Source organism: Zingiber officinale, chromosome 7B, assembly GCF_018446385.1.
Source record: "Zingiber officinale cultivar Zhangliang chromosome 7B, Zo_v1.1, whole genome shotgun sequence".
NCBI classification, from domain to species: Eukaryota; Viridiplantae; Streptophyta; class Magnoliopsida; order Zingiberales; family Zingiberaceae; genus Zingiber; species Zingiber officinale.
Genome location: NC_055999.1, coordinates 74,514,200 through 74,534,526, shown reverse-complemented (window position 1 = coordinate 74,534,526; position 20,327 = coordinate 74,514,200). Strand labels below are relative to the sequence as shown.

The 20,327-nt window shown below is 37.0% G+C and overlaps 3 protein-coding genes across 5 annotated transcripts; 2 read left to right on the top strand and 1 right to left on the bottom strand.

The window, feature by feature from the left end:
• The first annotated feature begins 512 nt into the window (after nucleotides 1-512).
• Nucleotides 513-4,787, top strand: LOC122006029 (plant-specific TFIIB-related protein 1-like). The gene is made up of 3 exons (XM_042561327.1): nucleotides 513-1,183; nucleotides 3,379-3,537; nucleotides 3,609-4,787. The coding sequence occupies exons 1-3, from the start codon at nucleotides 560-562 to the stop codon at nucleotides 4,452-4,454; spliced, it is 1,629 nt and encodes a 542-aa protein (XP_042417261.1). The 5' UTR covers nucleotides 513-559; the 3' UTR covers nucleotides 4,455-4,787.
• Nucleotides 4,788-4,832: 45 nt separating this feature from the next.
• LOC122006030 (protein SRC2-like) lies at nucleotides 4,833-6,112 on the bottom strand. The gene is made up of 2 exons (XM_042561329.1): nucleotides 5,326-6,112; nucleotides 4,833-5,203 (listed from the first exon to the last, which is right to left on the bottom strand). The coding sequence occupies exon 1, from the start codon at nucleotides 6,040-6,042 to the stop codon at nucleotides 5,365-5,367; it is 678 nt and encodes a 225-aa protein (XP_042417263.1). The 5' UTR covers nucleotides 6,043-6,112; the 3' UTR covers nucleotides 4,833-5,203; nucleotides 5,326-5,364.
• Nucleotides 6,113-6,331: 219 nt separating this feature from the next.
• Nucleotides 6,332-20,058, top strand: LOC122006028 (splicing factor U2af large subunit B-like). 3 transcript variants are annotated; one of them, XM_042561324.1, is made up of 13 exons: nucleotides 6,332-6,572; nucleotides 7,238-7,434; nucleotides 7,970-8,089; nucleotides 9,084-9,151; nucleotides 9,741-9,811; nucleotides 9,910-9,954; nucleotides 10,030-10,089; nucleotides 11,439-11,499; nucleotides 11,589-11,701; nucleotides 11,777-12,223; nucleotides 16,248-16,383; nucleotides 19,035-19,102; nucleotides 19,613-20,058. In XM_042561324.1, the coding sequence occupies exons 1-13, from the start codon at nucleotides 6,453-6,455 to the stop codon at nucleotides 19,748-19,750; spliced, it is 1,644 nt and encodes a 547-aa protein (XP_042417258.1). In that variant the 5' UTR covers nucleotides 6,332-6,452; the 3' UTR covers nucleotides 19,751-20,058. The 3 variants fall into 3 exon arrangements, with proteins under 3 accessions (XP_042417258.1, XP_042417259.1, XP_042417260.1); XM_042561325.1 differs by having other exon boundaries at nucleotides 6,359-6,572; nucleotides 9,412-9,811; XM_042561326.1 differs by lacking the exons at nucleotides 6,332-6,572; nucleotides 7,238-7,434; nucleotides 7,970-8,089; nucleotides 9,084-9,151 and adding an exon at nucleotides 9,181-9,508 and having other exon boundaries at nucleotides 9,625-9,811.
• The last annotated feature ends 269 nt before the right edge of the window (nucleotides 20,059-20,327 follow it).

Sequence of the window (20,327 nt, the reverse complement as noted above, 5' to 3'; positions counted from 1 at the left end):
CTTTTTATTCATTATATATCACATTTGATCATGAGGAGGAGATTTTTAATTATAAAGTTTGTCCTATCTTCATTTTATTTTGATTCATTAATTTAGAATTCTGACTCTTTTTACATTTTATAAGAGGATGGTGGAATAAGTTTTTAGTTGCTTATCCCTTTTTAGAGTTACTATTTTTTATTATTTATATTAATACATGTATAAATTTTATAAAAATTTTTATCGAATGGTATAATGATCAATTTAATATATTTTTTTATAAAATTATTATTATAAATGATAAAAAAGATAAAAGTATAATTATCTTTTATAATTTTTTTTCACATTTAATTTAATTTTTTTTTTTGGATCCAAAGAAGTCAAATATTATTTTTTTTCAACATAAGAGGATAAAATATTACCGGACAGAAAACATAGAGGTTAAAGCTAATTTAGCCTAAATTTATAAATATTATCTATAAAAATAAAATTTGTTCTATGCATATATATATAAGCCTCAGCGCTTCATTAGGTCAGCTCAGCAGCCGTCGCTGTCGAGCCAGGGAGGGCGATCAATTCGATGGGGCGCGTGCGCTGCCCTTACTGCCAGGGCACCGCCGGCCGGAGCGCCACTACGCCCTACGGCCGCTGCGTCACCGAGTGCTGTTCCTGCGGACGAGTGGTGGAGGAGCGGCAGGTTTACACCCACCAGCTCTTCCCCCTCCGCGCCTTCGACTACCCCCTGCCCCTTGTCACCCCTGACCTTCCCTTGCCGCCCCCTTCCGCCGCTGTCGAAGCCACCAACGAGGATGATGAGGACCCCTTCCACCCAACCGGATTCGTGACCACGTTCTCCACCCTGTCCCTCGAGCCCTGCCCTCTCTTCGCCCGCTCTGCTACCTCTTTCGCCGGACACCTTGCGGAGCTGGAGCGTGCCCTAGATTCTTCCTCTTCTTCGTCTTCTTCTTCCGTCTCTGATGGATCGGGAGGGCCGCTCGTCTCCGTAGACCACCTCCGGGCGTACCTCCAGATCTTGGAGGTATCGTCCATCCTTAGGCTAGAGCATGACATAGCTGACCACGCCTTCCAGCTCTTCCGTGACTGCTCTTCTACCACTTGCCTCCGAAACCGTAGCATCGAGGCCCTGGCGACGGCTGCGCTTGTGCATGCCATCCGTGAGGCACAGGAACCTCGGACCCTACAGGTTAGTCCCTTTCCGATTGTTTCTTTGGAAATTAAGAGGCTATTTTTGTCATCTTTTAGATTGTTTTCTTCAACAATTTTGTGGCTTTAAAATTATTCCAATGGCCATAACTGAGAATCGATTTCATTTCTACATGAGATTGAACAGTGCATCACCAAACCCTTCGACCATTTTTCAGGTTCCATCTGTCCAATGTTGCAAACAGCAAAACTCTAGCTATCGCATTCGTCCTCACAATGATTTTAATTTCATATTCCTTGACTTTTATTTAATGTGTATCAAAAGGCTGTATACAACTATTCGTAGGCTGACCTCTATATGGTAGTTCTGCTTTTGAAATATATTTGAGGGAATTTCGTGATATGTGTTCAAATCATTCAGTGGCCAGAATTTTCTGTTTATCAGTTCATTTTGAAGCAGAAACCTATATAAACAGATTTCTTCTCCTTATGACAGTTGTTTCAAGGATTGACAGTTATACTTCACATAAATTCACAACCTTCAGGTACATGTGCACTTTTTTTGTTAGTGATGCATGAATAATGTTTGCACTTAATCCATCATCAGTGTTTTCTGATATTGCTGATGTCCTCCAGTAGTCTGGTAATTCTAAGAATGGTAGTGGTTTCGTATTTGTTCTATTGTTGACAGCAATCCAGTATTTGAATCTCAAATTTTCACCTCTTCCTACCACCTTGATTGCCATTGCTTCCTCTTTCTTCATCGTACTCTCTTGCTCCTCTCTGTTGGCAATGTAAGGTAGTGAGGGGTCCCTTGCATTGAAGAGTTGGCATGTTGGGATTCCAAGCCTTAGTGTGTTGAAGGATAATCTAGACGTGTACTACTCCAGTCCCATAGGAGGAGCACTGAATGAAAGAGAGGTTCAAATGACAAGGTGATAACCAAGGGAGGGTGGAAGAGAGGTTAGGAGTAAATGAATTGCAAAATGTATGGTACTCCTAATGGGCATATGAATGATAAATCCACTCGGAAGTCGATATGACCTGATTATAGGACTATCTATAACTAAATTTTGTTTTTTTATTCCAATTTTATTGTGGAACAGAAGCCATGTCATAATTATAGTTAAAATACTTGGACTATACCCCTGCACCATGGTTCATATCAGCCCAACCTTCACATACTTTGACCATACTTTTTTGAAAGGGTGTTCGCTCAAAACAAGTTTCTTAATGAGAATAGAGCCCCATACTATGTGTTCCTTCCACCTTGTGACAAATTGGATAACTGACCTATGCAGATCTCTACAGAACAGACAGCAATGCATTACGACACATTAGTAATGGCTAGTTGCACCACCTTGGCCTTCTAAGGGTGTTTAAAACCAACTGGATCTTATGAAAGGATATATCAAAAAAGAAATAGAAAACAAATGGAAATCTTGACTTTATGGAGACTAGGAAGAGCTTGGGTGAACCACATGGAAGGTTTTGTTGGTCATAGCCTACTTCCTCAATTACTGCAGAAATTATTGTATCATCTGATCCTTAAATCTAGGGTGCCATTGGTGCAAATCTTGTAACATGATGGTTCTGGAATTCATGGTTGACAGTACTCCAAATCAAATAAGCTGAAATCCCCATTTAGACAGAGAAGAGTTTTAAGCTCTGCCTCATGCTTGGGCACAGGACTTTGCATTCATTAGCATCAATCAAGTGCCAACACAAGTTATAAAGCTAGATTTTTCTTCTGATGCAAGTCAACTTATTTAGTTATAACTCAGGAACTCAATTATATGGACTTATGATAGCATTGTTCATTTAAGGTGTCACCCAGCTGCTCAAAGATTTGTCATAATTTTAGTAGGGGCTTCTAATAGTAAGTAAACATGGTAAACTGTATGTGTGTTATATTTCATAGTTTTTTGTTCATTTTATTTTTAAATTTCACTCAAAATTACCATTAAATAAATAATTTATTCTTAAAATTATTTATAAGCCACGAACTTGTGAGGTTTAGGTTTGCCCATTTGGGTTTAGAGTAGATAGTGCAGTGTCCTTAGACAAGAAATGTGGTGTTATTTTAAGTGATTTGAGTTTCATGCTAATCTTTGCCTTCTTTCTTTGTGTGCCAAACTAATTTTCAGAGTGGTGCAAGAATGCTTCAAGGTTCCTCGTTACAAAACGTTTTCATTAATATTTCAAATGATTTGATTGTCTTTCCTTAATTTACAGGAAATATCTTCTGCTAGCAATCTTCCTCAAAAGGAGATCGGAAAGTACATCAAGATCCTAGGGGAGGCTCTGAAACTTAGCCAACCCATCAACAGCAATTCTATCGCAGTCCACATGCCTAGGTTTTGTACACTTCTCCAACTAAATAAATCAGCTCAGGTATCTAGTTCTTGGAACATCACTTAAAATTAGGATGCTGTATTTCCAGAATTTTCACGCAATTTTCACAGCAACTTGCAGCTCATATTGGAGAAGTTGTTGTGAACAAATGCTTTTGTACTCGTCGGAACCCAATAAGCATCTCAGCTGCTGCTATCTATTTAGCATGTCAACTAGAAGATAAACGTAAAACTCAGGCTGAGATTTGTAAGGTGACTGGTTTAACAGAGGTTACCCTTCGGAAGGTGTACAAAGAGCTTTTGGAGAATTGGGATGATTTGATGCCTCCTAATTACACTCCTGCAGTGCCCCCTGAGAAAGCTTTCCCAATGACTACAATCACCTCTGGTCGATCTTCAGCCAACAAAGATATGGTTGATGCTTACCATTCGAGTGCACATCACGACAAAGATAAACACTCAGAAGCTATTGAAGCAAGTAAAACTTCTCTCGAGTTTAGTCATACAGTCAAAGTGAATAACGAGGCAGAGAAGAAAAGCAGTTCCCATGTCCGCAATCTTACATCTTTCGATCCCCAGGATTTGAATCAGGGATCATTCTCCATGCCACAGGTTCCATTTGGTATGTTCCAGTGCAAACCGCAGAGAGAGGACATAAAGGGTGAACAAGGCATCATCAATCTTAATGAAACTGAACCCAATCTGTCAGAGAATAAGAAGGCCAGCAAGGACTTGAGGATGGGTGATACTTCTGGATGGGCAGATCAAACTTCAACTCCCTCATCGTCAAAAAGATACACAAGTTCATGGCATTTGAATCCTGCACCGGCTGTCCCAGAATCTTACGTTCAGTTGGCAAATCGACAGTTGGGTCTTCAATTTGTTCCTGGAACTGGCGAGAGTGCAAAAGGTGGAAATGATGATGCTGCGAGTCGGAGCCACAAGCCAGAGAATTAAGATGGATTCAATATTTAGAAGCAACGAGGGCAACCCAACTAACTTGTTTTGAACAGGCACAATCATTCAATGTTCGCAGCGTCCAACATTATATTTTGCACAAACTATCTCAGTGATCCCATTTTGGTCTTTTGAGTTGTTGCAGTGATGATGCATAAGGCAAGTAGTCTCTTCTTAAACCAGGTGCTCTCATACGTCCTTACCTACCCCCCACACTTGTATTTATATTAAGACACTAGACATCATTACAAATGTTCAGAGAGACTAGGTAATGTTAACAAGTTACACTTGTGTTATGAGTAGTATTACTGGTCCTTATCTATTTATTGTTAAGTTGCTTATCAATTCTTTACCTGCAATTACAGAAACTGGCTAAGAATATCAAGAAGTGTGTTCTACAGAACAACACGAACATTATTCACTCGATGTCCATATTCCTCAGAACACTCCATAGCATCAAGATAAGAGTTTGAAAAGAAAAAGAAAAAACAGAGTTTTCATCCCCAAACATCAATCCTAAGAACACATTGCATTTCACAAAACAAAATCTAAAAGAACTAACTAAATTAGTTTCAGGAGAATGGTAATCAATAGTTACTTTTGCGGTGTAGGGCATTAATTCATCAATTCCTGACCTCGTTTCACTCCGCGATGGAAGCATTGCAAGCACGTTCGCGATTCACTCGCAGGAGGTCTATCGAACCGTCAGACATTCCCAATTCGGCCTTCAATTGTTCCAAATCTGAGTTCTGTCGAATTTAGCACCGTTAGGTGAAAAAAAAAAAATGAAATCTTGGCTATTTTTCTTCATAATTTGTGTCGAAGAAATGAAATGCTAGGTAAATGGATCAAGAGAGGAGAGGAGAGCTACCAGATTGTGCGGTGATCTGACCCGTCGTCGATCTCGAGGTCACAGGGGGAGATTCTGGTCCTTGGATGCCGTGGCGTTCCCATCTGGATGCCGCGCCGACCTCGAGAAGTCCAGCACACACGGCCCGCAGCAGAACGTCGCCGCCGGAGATCCCTCTTCGGCCGCTGAGGCCTGATTCAACTCCTGAAGCACAGGCCCACCCTCGCCGCGGCGGCGGCGGCGATTCTTGGGGGGCACCTCCATCAGCTCGCGGTACCCGACTGCGGGGCGGAGCTCGAGGGCCCGGGCGGCGACCACGGAGACGCTGCCTAGGACGGCCGCAGCGACGTTGAGCACGCCCTCGATTCGGCCCGAGGGACGGCGGATCCCGACGGCGTCGAAGGCGGCGCGGCCGGGGCGGCGGGAGAGGAGGCGGAGGGTCCCGACGAGCAGGCGGACGGAGCCGATGACGGAGTCAGGGAGGTACCGGCCGCCGGAGGCGTAGAACTCGATGGACACAGCGGAGGGGGAGTCGTCGGCGAGGCAGCTTCGCGGGACGCGGAAGAGGAACTTGTCGTTCCAGGTAGGGTTGGGGCCGCCGTCGCGGTCGACGAGCGTGCGGAGCTTGATCTCAGGGTCGACCCAGATGAGCGCGTAGGTCTGCAGGCGGCGGCGCCCCGGCGGCGGCCGCATGCCCTGGGCGGAGATCAAGCTGATCTCGAGGAAGATGGATTCCATGGAAGGCGGAAGGAGGTCTTCAAGAATTCCAAGAAACGGCACTGAAAAATCTCCAAAAACAGTGAGAGAGTGAGAGGTCTTTTCCATTTATAGATATGGACGATTTTCAAGAGGGGAAATTTGAAAAATGTTGCAAATTTAACTCGAAAACAAACCCGAATTAAACCGGATCGATCTCACTCTCAGCAGTCGTCCACAGGCCAAGTAAACGGGTCCTGAAATAAAGCGGGCGAGGGTTCAATGGATTTGAAACCCGGATCCGATAAGTCCCTTCTGCCCTCCGCCCGTCTGCTTCCTGCCCTAGAAGGGTCTGCCGTATGACCATCTCGAAGCCGAAAGCGAACACTTGAAGCAGAAGAAGAGAAGAAGAAGAAGAAAAGGGAAGGCGGGATAAATCGGAGTTGCTGAACATGCCGGACTACGGGGAGAGATACGAAGACAACGGCGACGGGTACGGTTTTGGGTATGGCGCTGCGTCCCCTCCCGCGAAGGGGAGCGGTTTCGACGACTTAAACGATTCCAGATCTCAGGCAAGCTTCTCTTATATGTCCTGGTTTTTGTCAATTGTTTCTTAATTTCCCCCAGAGGTTGTTCTTTTATGCAATTAATCTTGCGCTTTGCTGCCTGCAAGAGTCGCGCGAACTGAGCTCCATATTGGAGAGGACATGCAACTAGTTATAAACCGCTTTGGTCAGCTTTATTGTTCGGTTTTTCAGGGTTTCATGAGGGAGAAAAAAAACAGTTCTGGTCTTCTCAACAATTTAGATATGTCCTTTATTATTATTGTTATACTTATAGTATGAGTCAAAAGGTCGTGATAACACTTTCTCATGAAACTATCTTGATTGGAATGTATACATTTATCTGTTATTAACAATTTTCAGATGGATCAGTGGAATCTCTTTGATGTATGTTGATGCTTGATGTTATTAGGGTGTCCACTGAAGGTTTGAGATACGGAATAGGCCTAGTCTAGATTTATATATTCTTGACATTTTCTGTCTTTATCATGTATGTATGGTTTTGATTTTCTTTAATTTTATTTTCATATCATATGTCTTCCTATTTTGACTGGATGTAGATGGTTTGTCTTATTGCTAATTTATATATTTAAAATCATTAAGGTAATGCATGTACGTTCCAATGCTCCTCACAATACTCTGTACTACTTATTTTACAAAATTCCTTGCTGCAGTATGAATTTCGTGAACAAGTGAGAGGGTCTTCAAATAGCAAAGACAAGGATAGGGAAAGAGATAGGGATCGTGATCGTGATCGAGTCAGGGATCGGGATCGTCATCACAAACAACACAAGGATAGAAGTGAGAGAAGGGAGCATGGCCGAGATAGATCTGATGGTCATGATCGTTTCCATAGCCAAGACTCTGATAGGTAACAGGGTTTGTGCTCTTAGATTTATTTTGTATGCATTCATGCAAATTGTTACTTTGTTAGCACTTCCAAGGAGTATATTTGGTTATATATAGTACTGCTTGAAGGGGTTTTCGTAGATCAGGTTTTTGGATTCACTTGAATGCTAGCCTACCCAAAATTTTCAGTTCATTTTTTTTGTCAGAGATTGACCCTACTCTACTTGATGAAGATGCCCAGCCATAGTCGGATTAAGTTGAGTTTTCTTTATATCAAATTCAAGTAAATTTAAGGTCTTGTCACAGGATGACCTTTTTCTAGACAATGTTAAATCTGTATTATTTGACCAGAGCCAAACCATGCATTGGCTGGAGCATCATATTGACAGGCCTACCTTTTTGAAATTTGTTTGCGACCGAGTTAACCTTCATACCAGAGGACTTAGTTACAGAGAGTTTTTGTTTTTTGAACAAAGTATTCTTTGGTTGTTTCTTGTGCAACTTAAAGGGATTTAAGTTTTGGAATTGTTCATTTTATATCTTCATCATCTTTCCAGGCACAAAGATTATGATAGAGATAGAGAGGGACGCCGTAGTCATCAGTCGCGATCTCGGTCCAAGGGTCATTCTAGTAGGAGATCAAAATCTCGTTCTCGTTCTCGTTCAAGATCCAAGAGGTAAGTATTGCATCACAGTTGTATTTTTATTTGTCTTGCGGGTTGTTGAACATGTCTGAATTGGTGGTATGATGTGCCTCAGATAGGGATGTACATATGCTATCTTCTAATAAAAGGTTTCCAACCATTGCAGCATGTATCACATAGAATTAACCTTGTGGCTTTAGATAAGAATTAGTTGATTAACTCATCATCCTATCAGGTAAAATCACAAGTTTATTTAAAACAATTTATAACAGAATTATAGAATTCAGTTAACATCTTTTTTTATTTTATTTTGTTGAGCATGATTAAAACAATTTATGAGAGCATTAGAGAGAAAGTCGGAGTTGCATCTATTGAGGAAAAACCCAAGAGACACGTTTAAGATGGTACGGACATGTAACGACCAATAAATGCTCCAGTTAGGTAATGTGAAACTATGATAAACATGCATATCAAACGAGGAAGAGGAAGACCAAAAAAGATTTGGTTAGCAACAATAAAACAAGATAAAATTTATTTAAATATAGATGATGATATAATAGGAGATAGAGCTCAATGGCGTAAAAGGATCCCGACCCCACCTAGTGTGAAGAGGTTTGGTTGTTGTTGTTGAGCATGATTTAATTACTGTTACTCTGATTGCATTGTAGTTGTAAAATGGATCCTTTGTCAATTGGAATCCTTGGCGCAGTGTAGATGTGTCTGCTGTTTTCTTTTTTCTGTTGACTTTGGATTTGAATGTTTGATGCCAGTTATTTGAGTTGTGAAGTTCACCTGCATTATAGACTTTTTTGTGGTTTATGTGGGTTGTTTATCTCAATGTTGGCAGAATGGTTTTCTTTGTCTGTGACATGTGCATTTCAGTTGTTGGTTTTCTTTGTCTGTGACATGTGCATTTCAGTTGTTAGCTCAATGATTTATCTTGATTTTTGGTCTTGTTTTACTTAATTCGTTCAAGTAATTCTTGGTTTTCTACTTAATATTTATTGATCTATCTCTCCAATAACAGCAAACGTGTTAGTGGCTTTGACATGGCCCCACCAGCTGCTGCTCTGATACCTGGTGCGCCTACTGCAGGTATATTTAATGTGTTAAAATGTATGGTCTATATTCTTGCTTAATTCATAAATTAGTCAAGAAATATAAAAAACAGGATGGTGTCATTCTGATAAGCTACCTTATAGGCTTATACTAGCATAAATTGGTATCGAGTGTTTCTTGGAACTAATTTTTTGTTTGTTTTGTTTTTGCATTTTCTTTTTTCACTTCATTCTCAAACTGAGAACACTTTTGGTTGTTTCTTGTCTGTTTGTTTTGTTTTCTCTTGTATATGTAAGTTGTCTAGAAGGCAATGTTGGTCCACTAGTCCCTCTAAGCTGCTGAGGTGTGAGCAGATTCTGTAGCTTTTGTGTTCAAGGAGGAAACAATGCACTGGTTTGATGGATCTTGTTCATCTTCAGCTGGCAATTATCTATTTTTGCTAGTTATTATCTCCAATACCTGAAAATGATAAAATTTATTTGCTTTTTTTTGTGATGATTCTGTTACAGAATTCAGATGAAATCTTGTACGTGCGAGGACATAAAAGAATGATGCTGCATATATATTCTCTTGTACTTATTTTTAGTACCCACATTACATGTAGCAACTCAGTTTCTCTATACAGGTCAGCTCAGTGGAGCCACTCCTACCATTCCTGGGATGTTCCCTAACATGTTTGCTTTGGCAGCTGGACAGGTGCTTCTCTATGATCTTTCTTGATTTGAATGTTTTATCATTTAGTTTTTTCTTTTAGTCTTCAATTTGTGAATGACTTGATAATGAATGCTTACTAGATTCCTGCAATCCCTATAATGCCAATGCAAGCCATGACTCAACAGGTATGACTCAACTATTTTGTATCATCACTTGATTTTGACATCTAATCTGGTGTGAATGTTTTTTTTCTTCTTTAGGCTACTCGACATGCTCGTCGTGTATATGTTGGTGGTCTTTCACCAACTGCTAATGAGCAGGTTATTGTCTTTCTCTTCATTTCATACATTTTCATGGAAATGTTCTTTTTTTGTTTTTATTTGTGGGAACCTTTTGTCGTTTCTTTAACTTTATTATTATTTCTTTAGTAAATTTTTTACTTAAAAAAGTTTCCAAATCTCGCATAAAGTGACAAGAAAATGGATCCTGATCAGAAATAGGGCAATGATTCACTATATATTTGGTCTAGAAAATCTAATTCAATTAGTTATTTATTTGTGACATCTACAACCATAGTAAAAAATGATGATAGATGCTAAACACTTAATGAGAAGTATCTGGCCATATAATTTTCATTTTATGGATCATTTTGATGGCAAATTAGCTTTTCAAACTTAGTTTGGTGTATCTAAATTCCAAGATGCAGAAGTTAAACGTTTTCGTTAACTATTTCTATATCATATAAATGACCTTGGAGTGAGAGAATCTGTAGTAGTATCTAATGTATTATGCTTTATATATGCTACAACCATCTCGATAACTTGAAATTCTCTTGCGTGTGTATTTTGTTGTATATTGAAATTGATATTAATAAACTAAATTTGATGCACCTCTGTCCAATAATTTATTTATCTTTCCATGATTTTTGGATTTCAATTTTTTTGAAGAATACTTGTGCTTATTGGTCATTATTTAGAACTTAAGTGTATTTTAGTGCTTTAATGGGAGATATCATGGACCAATCAATGCATTTGAATACACAATAGAGAAGTGTGCGACCTCCATGTTATATTCTATGCTCCAACTGATTGAGGGAAATTGCTGCTAACAAAAGGTTTTATATTCTAATTTATTGTTATGCATGCTATATTGCTAGTGATTGATATATGTGATGTGCATCGGATCACTCGTGATTTATCTTCCAATGATTTAACATTAATCAAATGTGCTTTGAATAATGATTTCTAGTCTAGTGGTTAAATTACTTTTGAAGGATGGGGACTGCAAATCACAGCATGCATTCAGGTCCTTATCTTTAAAATATTAGGACGGTATCCTGTTTCTTGCAATTGCTAAACTGCCCTTGTTTATTGAGTTTCTATAGTGAATGTTATCGCCCTCTATTCTATTGCTTACCTTCTTAATTCAATTCCTTTACCAAACATTAGTTATTTTGATATTGCAGCTCCTGGATAAGTTTAGAACATATTCCACATCTATTAAAACTCTCATACTTTAAGCAATTGATAATTATGTTTTCCCAAGCTATTCTAGATAATTATTTTCCCCTTTGCATCAATTTTATTCATGTTAAATAATTCGAAGTTGATGTGAGCCATAGTATGGTTAATGCTGATGCTTATTTGGATTGTCATTTTGGTTTTTGCAGACAGTTGCAACGTTTTTTAGTCAGGTGATGTTTGCTATTGGAGGGAATACAGCTGGTCCAGGTTAGTGTTTGTTACAATCTGTGGTACCTCAAATGACTTTTCTTTAAGAAGATTGTATTAAGTTCTTTGTGTTTTTTCTTTGGTTCTAGGTGATGCCGTTGTTAATGTTTACATAAACCATGAGAAGAAATTTGCATTTGTAGAAATGAGAACAGTTGAAGAAGCAAGCAATGCAATGGCATTGGATGGCATTATTTTTGAGGTTTGAAATTTTCAATATTAAGATATTTGCCTGCAACTCCAGGTTACTTATGACCAATAGATTTATGTCTTTCAGGGTGCTCCAGTGAAGGTTAGAAGGCCGAGTGATTATAACCCTTCCCTTGCAGCTGCACTTGGTCCCAGCCAACCTAATCCCAATCTTAACCTCGCGGCAGTAGGACTGTCACCTGGTTCTGCTGCTGGCCTCGAAGGACCTGATCGGGTTTTTGTGGGTGGTCTTCCGTACTATTTCACTGAAGTGCAAGTTAGAGAGTTACTTGAATCCTTTGGGCCTCTTCGAGGTTTTGATCTTGTCAAGGATAGGGAAACTGGCAATTCAAAAGGATATGCATTTTGTGTCTACCAAGACCTCTCTGTCACTGATATTGCTTGTGCGGCTCTTAATGGTATCAAGATGGGTGATAAAACTCTTACAGTAAGGCGTGCAAACCAAGGCACTACACAGCCAAGGCCAGAACATGAAAACATACTATTACAAGCCCAACAACAGGTTGCACTACAGGTACAGTGTAAAATGATAGAAATGTGGAGTTTTAAACTGGTCATAGATCCAAATGATTTTTCTGACAAATTAAGATTAATCTTCATGAGTTGGCATTACATATTAGTTTGATTTCCATAGTCTTCTACTGCTCTAGAAATTCAGAGTGAATTTTAATCGGTTTCCTTTGTTGGAAGTTTCTCCAAGTATCCCTTAATTAAATGAAGTCTTCTTCATGCTGTCTTTATTTGATAACCAAAGTTTTTAATGTTAGGATATGTTAATAACATTTCTGGTTTCTGCTAAAACAAAGTTGATTCAGATAAATTTTGTTCTCTATAATCTTTTGTGCTCTTTTTTCAAGTTATTATGTGGATAAAAACAAAGTTGATTCAGATAATTTTTGGTCTTTATAATTTATTTGCCTTTTTTTATTCAACCTATCATATGGATTGTTTGGGATGAACACATAATCGAATTCTGATTAGATGAGGATGTTTAAGTATTATCCCCTATGGATGGATTGGAGGCTGCATCTTTGTGCTTTTATATCATTTGTATCCAAGGAGCCATTTTCTATAAACTTGACTGTTTGGAAAATTCAATTTTGTTTTATATGAAATAACCACATATCTGGGTTCTCCTATTTCATGTAACCATGCGTAGGGCAAATGGATCAACTCGTTTATGATAACAAATTCGGGGTTATTTCTTCTGATTAACCTTTTATAACACTTAAGAAACTGCCATCAATGAGATCTCTCTCAAGATCTTATATACAATATTTCACGATTTCTCTTTTTCATTTTCATAATTATGCGCTTAAAGTATTTACAGGCATATATATGTATATGTCCATGAGAACTTGAGTGTAGACTTAAATAGGCAAGAGTTCTCACATCATCGGTTGGATAAGAATAAATATGATAGGAAAATTAATAATCCAAGATTTGGAACATGGGACATAGAAACCCTGCAAATCAATGGAGGTAGTAGATACGATGATTAGGAGAAGAATTAGTATTTTATGTATACAAGAGACAAAATGGGTAGGCAAGAAGACAAAATCGATAGAGAACTCAGATTTTAAGTTATGATATACAGGAAAGAGTAAAACAAGAAATGAAGTGAGTATTGTTGTATATAGTTTGTTAAAGGATGAAGTTGTAGGAGTAGTTAGAAAAGGAGATAGAATTATAACTCTTAAGATGATGGTGGCGAAAGAAACTATGAATATAATTAGCGTATATGCTCTGCAAGTAGGATTAGATGAAGTTACTAAATTAAGATTTTGGGACGACTTAAATTAAATATTACAAATTATTTCACTAAATAAAATGATTTTTATAGGAGGTGATGGGCAGGTCGGAGTGAAAAATGAGAAATATGAGAGGGTACATAGGGGTTATGAGTTTGGAACGAGAAATGAGGAAGGGAAAACTATCTTAGATTTTGCGATAGTATATGACCTTATATTAACTAATATGTTTTTTATAAAAAGAGAAGAACACTTAGTCACATTCAAAATGGAAATAATAAATTGCAAATTGATTTTCTTATGTTTGGAAGAAGGATAGAAAAATTTGTAAAAATTGCAAGCTCATCTTTGGAGAAAGCTTGGGTAGATTAGTAGTGTTGGATATACGTTTTAAACATAGTATCAATAGTAAGAAAATATATACGACTCCTAGAATTAAGTGGTGGAAGTTAAAGAATGAGAAACAAAATATATTTAAAGAGAAGGTAGGAGTACAAACATTAGGTGAAATATACGATGATTCTAATACGACATGGGATAAGATGATATCAAAGTTGAAAATAATAGCTAAGAGTGTACTTGTTAAAGGGACATGCACCACTAAGTAAAGAATCTTTGTGGTGGAATGAGAAAGTATAAGAGAAAGTGAAGGAAAAACGAATAACTTATAAGAAATTATATATTTGTAAGAACAAGAAAAATTTTAAGAAAATTTTTAAAAAATATACAATAGCCAGGAAAGAAGCTAAGAGAGCAGTAAATGAAACAAAGCATAGAACTTTTGAATGATTATATCAAAAATTGAATACAAAAGAAGGGAAAAGAGACATTTATAGAATTGTGCAAACTATAGGAGTATTAAACTAATGAGTTATACTATGAAATTTTGAGAAAAAGTAATAGAAAAAAAGATCAAGGAAGGAGACGACCCAAAATCAATTTAGGTTCATGACTGGAAGGTCGATAATAGAAGCTATGCATCTTCTTAGACAATTAATTGAAAAATATCGGAAGTAAAAACAAGATCTACACATGATATTCATTGACTTAGAAAAAACTTATGATAGAGTCTAAAAGAAATTATATAGAGAATTTTAGAAAAGAGAGGTGTTAGCGTAACATATATTGAACTAATTAAGGATATGTACGAGGATGTAACGACTAGAGTAAAGATTTGAAGTGGAGTAAATGAAGCATTTCCAATAAAGATAGGGTTACATCAAGGATCATCTCTAAGTTCTATCTTTTTACATTAATTATGGATGAACTCACTGCACACATTCAAGACACTGTATCGTGATATATGTTGTTTGCAGATGATATTGTTTTGGTAGATAAAACATGTAAAGGAGTAAATGCTAAATTAGAATCTTGGCGGAAACACTAAAAGGGTAAAGTTTTAGGTTTAGTAAAATAAAGACAGAATATATGAAATTTAAGTTTAGCAATATTAGACATAATAAGACAATTGTTAAGATAGGAGATAACGAGTTGTCCAGAATCAAGAGCTTTAGATGTTTAGGATTATTTTTGTAAAACAATGGAGGGATTGAGAAAGATGCCTTAGAATACAGGATGATAAAAATGGATGAGAGCATTGGGTGTTTTATGTGATTGTAAAGTACCTCTAAAACTTAAAGAAAAATTCTATAAAATCGCAGTTAAATCTGCTATGTTATATAGAACTGAATGTTGGTCTATGACTCGAGCACATGAGCAAAAGATGAGAGTTGCAGAGATGAGGATGTGGACATACGAGAATGGACAAAATAAGAAATGAGAGCATTAGAAAGAAAGTCGGAGTTGCATTTATTGAGAGAAAACTCCAAGAGATACGTTTAATATGGTATGAGTGTATACTTAAATGACTAATAAATGCTCTAGTTAGGCGATGTGAAACTATAACAAACACATATCAAACGAGAAAGAGGAAGACCGAAAAAGACTTGGTTAGCAACAATAAAATAAGATAAAATTTATTTAAATATAGATGATGATATAGTAGGAGATAGAGCTCAATGGCGTAAAAGGATCCATATAGTCAACTCTACCTAATGGGATAAGACTTGGTTGTTGTTGTGGTGTATAAATGATGATACAGTAGGAGATAGAGCTCAATGACATAAAAGGATTCATATAGCCGACCCCACCTAGTGGGATAAAGGTTGGTTGTTGTTATTGATGGTATCATTTAGTGAGGTTTAAATTGGTTATGGTCTCTATGAGGCTATAAATATTTTTATCTTTATATACCATAGGTTTTTAACTTTCTGTGTATATATATTAATCATTTTATACTCTTTCTTTTCCATTGCCTGTCAACAACTTTAACTTGCTATTGATGTGGTTCGTTTAGTGGGTTAATCAGTTAATGTTGGCAAGTCAAGTCACCCTCTTAATGAACGGGTAGTGTTGTTTAATTTTCCCATTATTGATTTCTCTTGTTTTGTTGGTTCCAAGAATGTGCATGACTTGTTTATGACTTGAAGAACAAAATTATTAGCCAATTGTTTGTCAATTCAAAAAAGAAGGGCATTACCAAGTCAAGATGATATTATCCCATTTTGTTCCTGTTTTTAGATCACTTGTATAATAAACGTGCTATTTTTAGTCTTCTGTTTATTTTTGCATTATAATTAACTTCTTCAAGTTCCATTTCTGTCTTGGTCAACTGTTTGATTCTGAACATTTAGACTGCATGCCTCTCCTATTTCGATATTTCAACAATGCACCAACATGACGTTCGGTGTCGTATTTCTCTTCTCCTAATAAGCCAATCCGATGCAGAAACTTGTGTACCAGGCTGGATCGCTTCCTACAAAGGTGGTATGCTTAACTCAGGTGGTTACTCCAGATGAACTGAGAGATGATGAGGAATATGAAGACATATTGGAAGATATGAGGGGAGAAGGTGGAAAATATGGTGAGAATTAACCTCTTTAGTTGATGCATCTTCCGCCTTTGCTTGTCCTCTTTTCTCTTTGCAAGTGTTGATAGTTGATACTCAATGGTAAAATCAAAAGTCAAATAAAATAAAAACAAATGGTCACTTATTTTTATAAAATCATTATTTTTGAATAAATACATGTTAGCTCTTAAGAAAAAATTTAATAAATTTCTTCTCTTCATGGCTCCTACCTATAGTAAAAATTAGTAAAACAATTAAGGAAAGATGATAGCAATAAAGGGAAATAAATCACTCATACTACAAATATGAGAACTTTTATATATGGATTTTGTATAGCACGGAAGGTGTGGAAAATGGAATAGGCAAACTGACGAGAATAGAGAAGAATTATATTATTTCTACTCGATATTCATCTTTGTATTCTTGGACATTAACAACAACAAAACTTTATCCCACTAAGTGGGGTCAGCTGTATGAATCCTTTTACGCCACTGAGTTCTATCTCCTACTATATCATCATCTATATTTAAATAAATTTTATCTTATTTTATTATTGCTAACCAAGTCTTTTTTGGTCTTTCTCGTTTGATATGCATGTTTATCATAGTTTCACATTGCCTAACTGAAGCATTTATAGGTCGTCTAAGTACATATCTGTACCATTTTAAACGTGTCTCTTACAGTTTTTCCTCAATAGATGCAACTCCGATTTTCTCTCTAATACTCTCATTTCTTATTTTGTCCTTCCTCGCATGTCCACACATCCAGCTTAACATCCTCATCTCTATAATTCTAATCTTCTGCTCATGTGCTCGAGTCATAGGCCAACATTCAGCTCCATATAACATAGCAGGTCTAACTGCGGTTATGTGCTCGAGTCATAGGCCAACATTCAGCTCCATATAACATAGCAGGTCTAACTGCGGTTTTATAGAACTTACCTTTAAGTTTAAGAGGTACTTTATGGTCATATAAATAACTCGATGCCCCCCTCCATTTTAACCATCTTGATTGTATTCTATGTAAGACATCTCTCTCAATCCCTCCATCGTTTTGCAAAAATGATCCTAAATATTTAAACATCTCGGTTCCGAGCAACTCGTCCTCTCCTATCTTAACAATTGTCTCATTACTTCTATTATTGCTAAATTTAAATTCCATATATTTTGTCTTTAATCTACTAAGCTTAAAACCTTTCCCTTCTAGTGTTTCCGCCAAGATTCTAGTTTAGCATTTATTCCTTCACGTGTTTTATTTACCAAAATAATATCATATCTAAACAACATGCACCACGGTACTGTGTCTTGAATGTGCACAGAATTCGTCATACTTAGTGTAAAAAGATAGAGATTTAGAGCTTATCCTTGATGTAATTATATCTTTATTGGAAATGTTTCAGTTACTCCGCCTGAAGTCTTTACTCTGAGATTTACATCCTCGTACATATCCTTAATTAGTTCAATATATGTTACACTAACACCTCTCTATTTTTGGACATCAGAAGGAAAAAAATAATATTGCTTGTGCATTGCTTGTATGCTTAAAATAGAGGAACTGGATATAATAAATTACTTAGTGTCCACTTTTTCAGAAGCAAACTTGTACATGTATTATTACCATTTAACCGATCTCAAATAATTGGGACTAACATAACTTAAAAATATTTCTTTTACAAAACAAGGTTTACAACTCTTTCAATACGGGTTTCTTAACAGTGGGGGATGAGTGACATCCTATGCAGGGAAAGATGGGGTGTGATTAGTGTTTTATCTATCCAAAGATACGAAGGAAGAAGACAACTTCCCCAATCTTCGTGATGCAGCTATCTACATTTCTAAAAGGAAGAAGAAGATGGCTTACCCTGCCTTCTGGTACTAATGTTACAAAGAGGAACCAAAGATAAGACATGAGACCCATAACAAATTCTTTGGAAAAAGCATCAAACTTTTTGTGAAAAAGAGGAAAACAAGAACCAATATTACAACAAACCGTGACTCCATCAATTTGTGCTTGGCCAGCAAGTGATCACAGTGTTCAGCCCCCTCTTTCATCCTCATTATCCACAATGTTAAGCAAATTGCTTCTTGGAGATGGTTTGGAGGTGAGGAGCTTGCCAGTCTCCTTGCAGGTGTAGGTGATACTGAATTCTATAGGGGCTCCTGACCTAGGTCATACTACTCATATAAGCCTTATCCATAGGAAGTAGGAAAACGTAGAGGCCTAGAGGACAATAGTAGTGCAGTGTTGGTGGGCAACACTTAACACCTCCAACTGTCAAGTAGCTGGAGAAGGATCTTTAGCTATGCCAAGTACCAGAGTAATTGACTGCTTGGAGTTCTATGGGAGTGCCATGGTGAAAGAAGCTGGGAGATTACAGATTAGGCAAAGTCATTAAAATCTTTTATACATATTGAGAACACCTTTCAATTCATATTAAATGTTGGTGTAATAACTTGGCACGACATTATATGTGACATTAAACATTTGATTGATAGTGCATTTGAAAATCTCCACACAAAAACCTAGTTAGGAGACTCGTGCAACTTTTCTTTCTATTTCACATGAGAACCTAATGCTTTTCTTTGTTAACATTGATAGGCTTGCTTTACTATGATTTTTTCCCCTCTTTTCCAATGTGAATCTCAATAACTGTTATTTTCCTTCAGATAAGTTGGTCAGTATTGTAATTCCACGTCCTGGACCGAACGGAGAGCCAGCCCCTGGTGTTGGAAAGGTCAGTGAATAGCATGGTTGTGGTGTCAACATTGAGTTCATATTACTTTCACATGCACTATTTGTTTTCTTCTTGCGTTCTCAATAAATTATTGGCAAAATTATATGGATACCCAAAATTTATTGTTGTTCTATCTACCCATCTTTCAAAAAATCTCCACTTAAGTCTTATCAAGTAACTTGCCTAATGAAGTTAAGTTATATCTAGACCCCCATTAATGTCGGTTAAAGTAACCATATCATGACCTTAAATGGAGTTCTGAAAAAGTTTAGGTGGATGTTGCAATCATATAGTTGGATATCCTATTGCTTGTGGCTGTATATAACTGGTTGGATTTCTTCTAATGCTTTTATTTACATTCCTTTTATACAATCGCTATTTTGCTAAGCACATTAATTTTTGAATCCCAGGAATATTATTCTTCAGTCTGGTTGAAACTAACTGTTCAATCTGCAAGATAACTGTTATTTTTTTTTTCCCCCTAGGAACTCAAGTTATCTCTTTTTTCAGGTATTTATGGAGTTCGACGATATTGACGGTTCTACCAAAGCCAGGCTAGGACTAAATGGAAGAAAGTTTGGAGGGAACGAAGTTGTGGCAGTCTTTTATTCCGAGAGCAAGTTTGCCCAAGGCGACTATGATGGCTAATTGTTTAAAATCCGTTACCACGAACTATTTTTCTCCCTAGTAACATTGTGTAATATACAGTAGTATTTATGAAGCAACTCAATCCGGATATGAATCAGTTTAGGGTTCCTTGTGTCAACCAATCTTCCCGATATGAATCAGTTTAGGGTTCCTTGTGCGAACCATTTAAAAACAGGAATTGAGTAGGCATGTATCAAAATTTCAAAAGGCTTAGTGAAACTTTAATAAATAGATGTATGTTAATGCAATTATGGATTGCATAAAATGATTTACTTTTAGATTAGTGAGCTTGATATCGTCTCTCGTTATTTATTGTCTTTCCCCCTCTAGAGTTTTGTGCTTATGTTGATTAAACCGATTTAGACAAAATAGCATGTAGTTCCTGTTGATTACATAGCATGTAGTTTTTGTTGATCTAAAACTTGGGTCGTAAAGAAGTCGAATCCTTTTGTCTTGTTTATGCTTGATAAAGTAAGGGTTAAAGTTTGGTTTGATTTTTTTTACTTATTCTATTTAATAGTTATCAAACTCTTAATTTAAATGTAATTGTTTGAAATTTTTATATTTTAAAATTTTT

Coding starts and splice junctions, on each gene's coding strand:
- LOC122006028 (XM_042561324.1), top strand. CDS start 6,453: ATGCCGGACTACGGGGAGAGATACGAAGACAACGGCGACGGGTACGGT. Junction 9,152..9,740: donor ACCTGGTGCGCCTACTGCAG/GTATATTTAATG, acceptor TTCTCTATACAG/GTCAGCTCAGTGGAGCCACT. Junction 16,384..19,034: donor GGGAGAAGGTGGAAAATATG/GTGAGAATTAAC, acceptor ATTTTCCTTCAG/ATAAGTTGGTCAGTATTGTA.
- LOC122006030 (XM_042561329.1), bottom strand. CDS start 6,042: ATGGAATCCATCTTCCTCGAGATCAGCTTGATCTCCGCCCAGGGCATG.
- LOC122006029 (XM_042561327.1), top strand. CDS start 560: ATGGGGCGCGTGCGCTGCCCTTACTGCCAGGGCACCGCCGGCCGGAGC. Junction 1,184..3,378: donor AGGAACCTCGGACCCTACAG/GTTAGTCCCTTT, acceptor CTTAATTTACAG/GAAATATCTTCTGCTAGCAA. Junction 3,538..3,608: donor AACTAAATAAATCAGCTCAG/GTATCTAGTTCT, acceptor CAATTTTCACAG/CAACTTGCAGCTCATATTGG.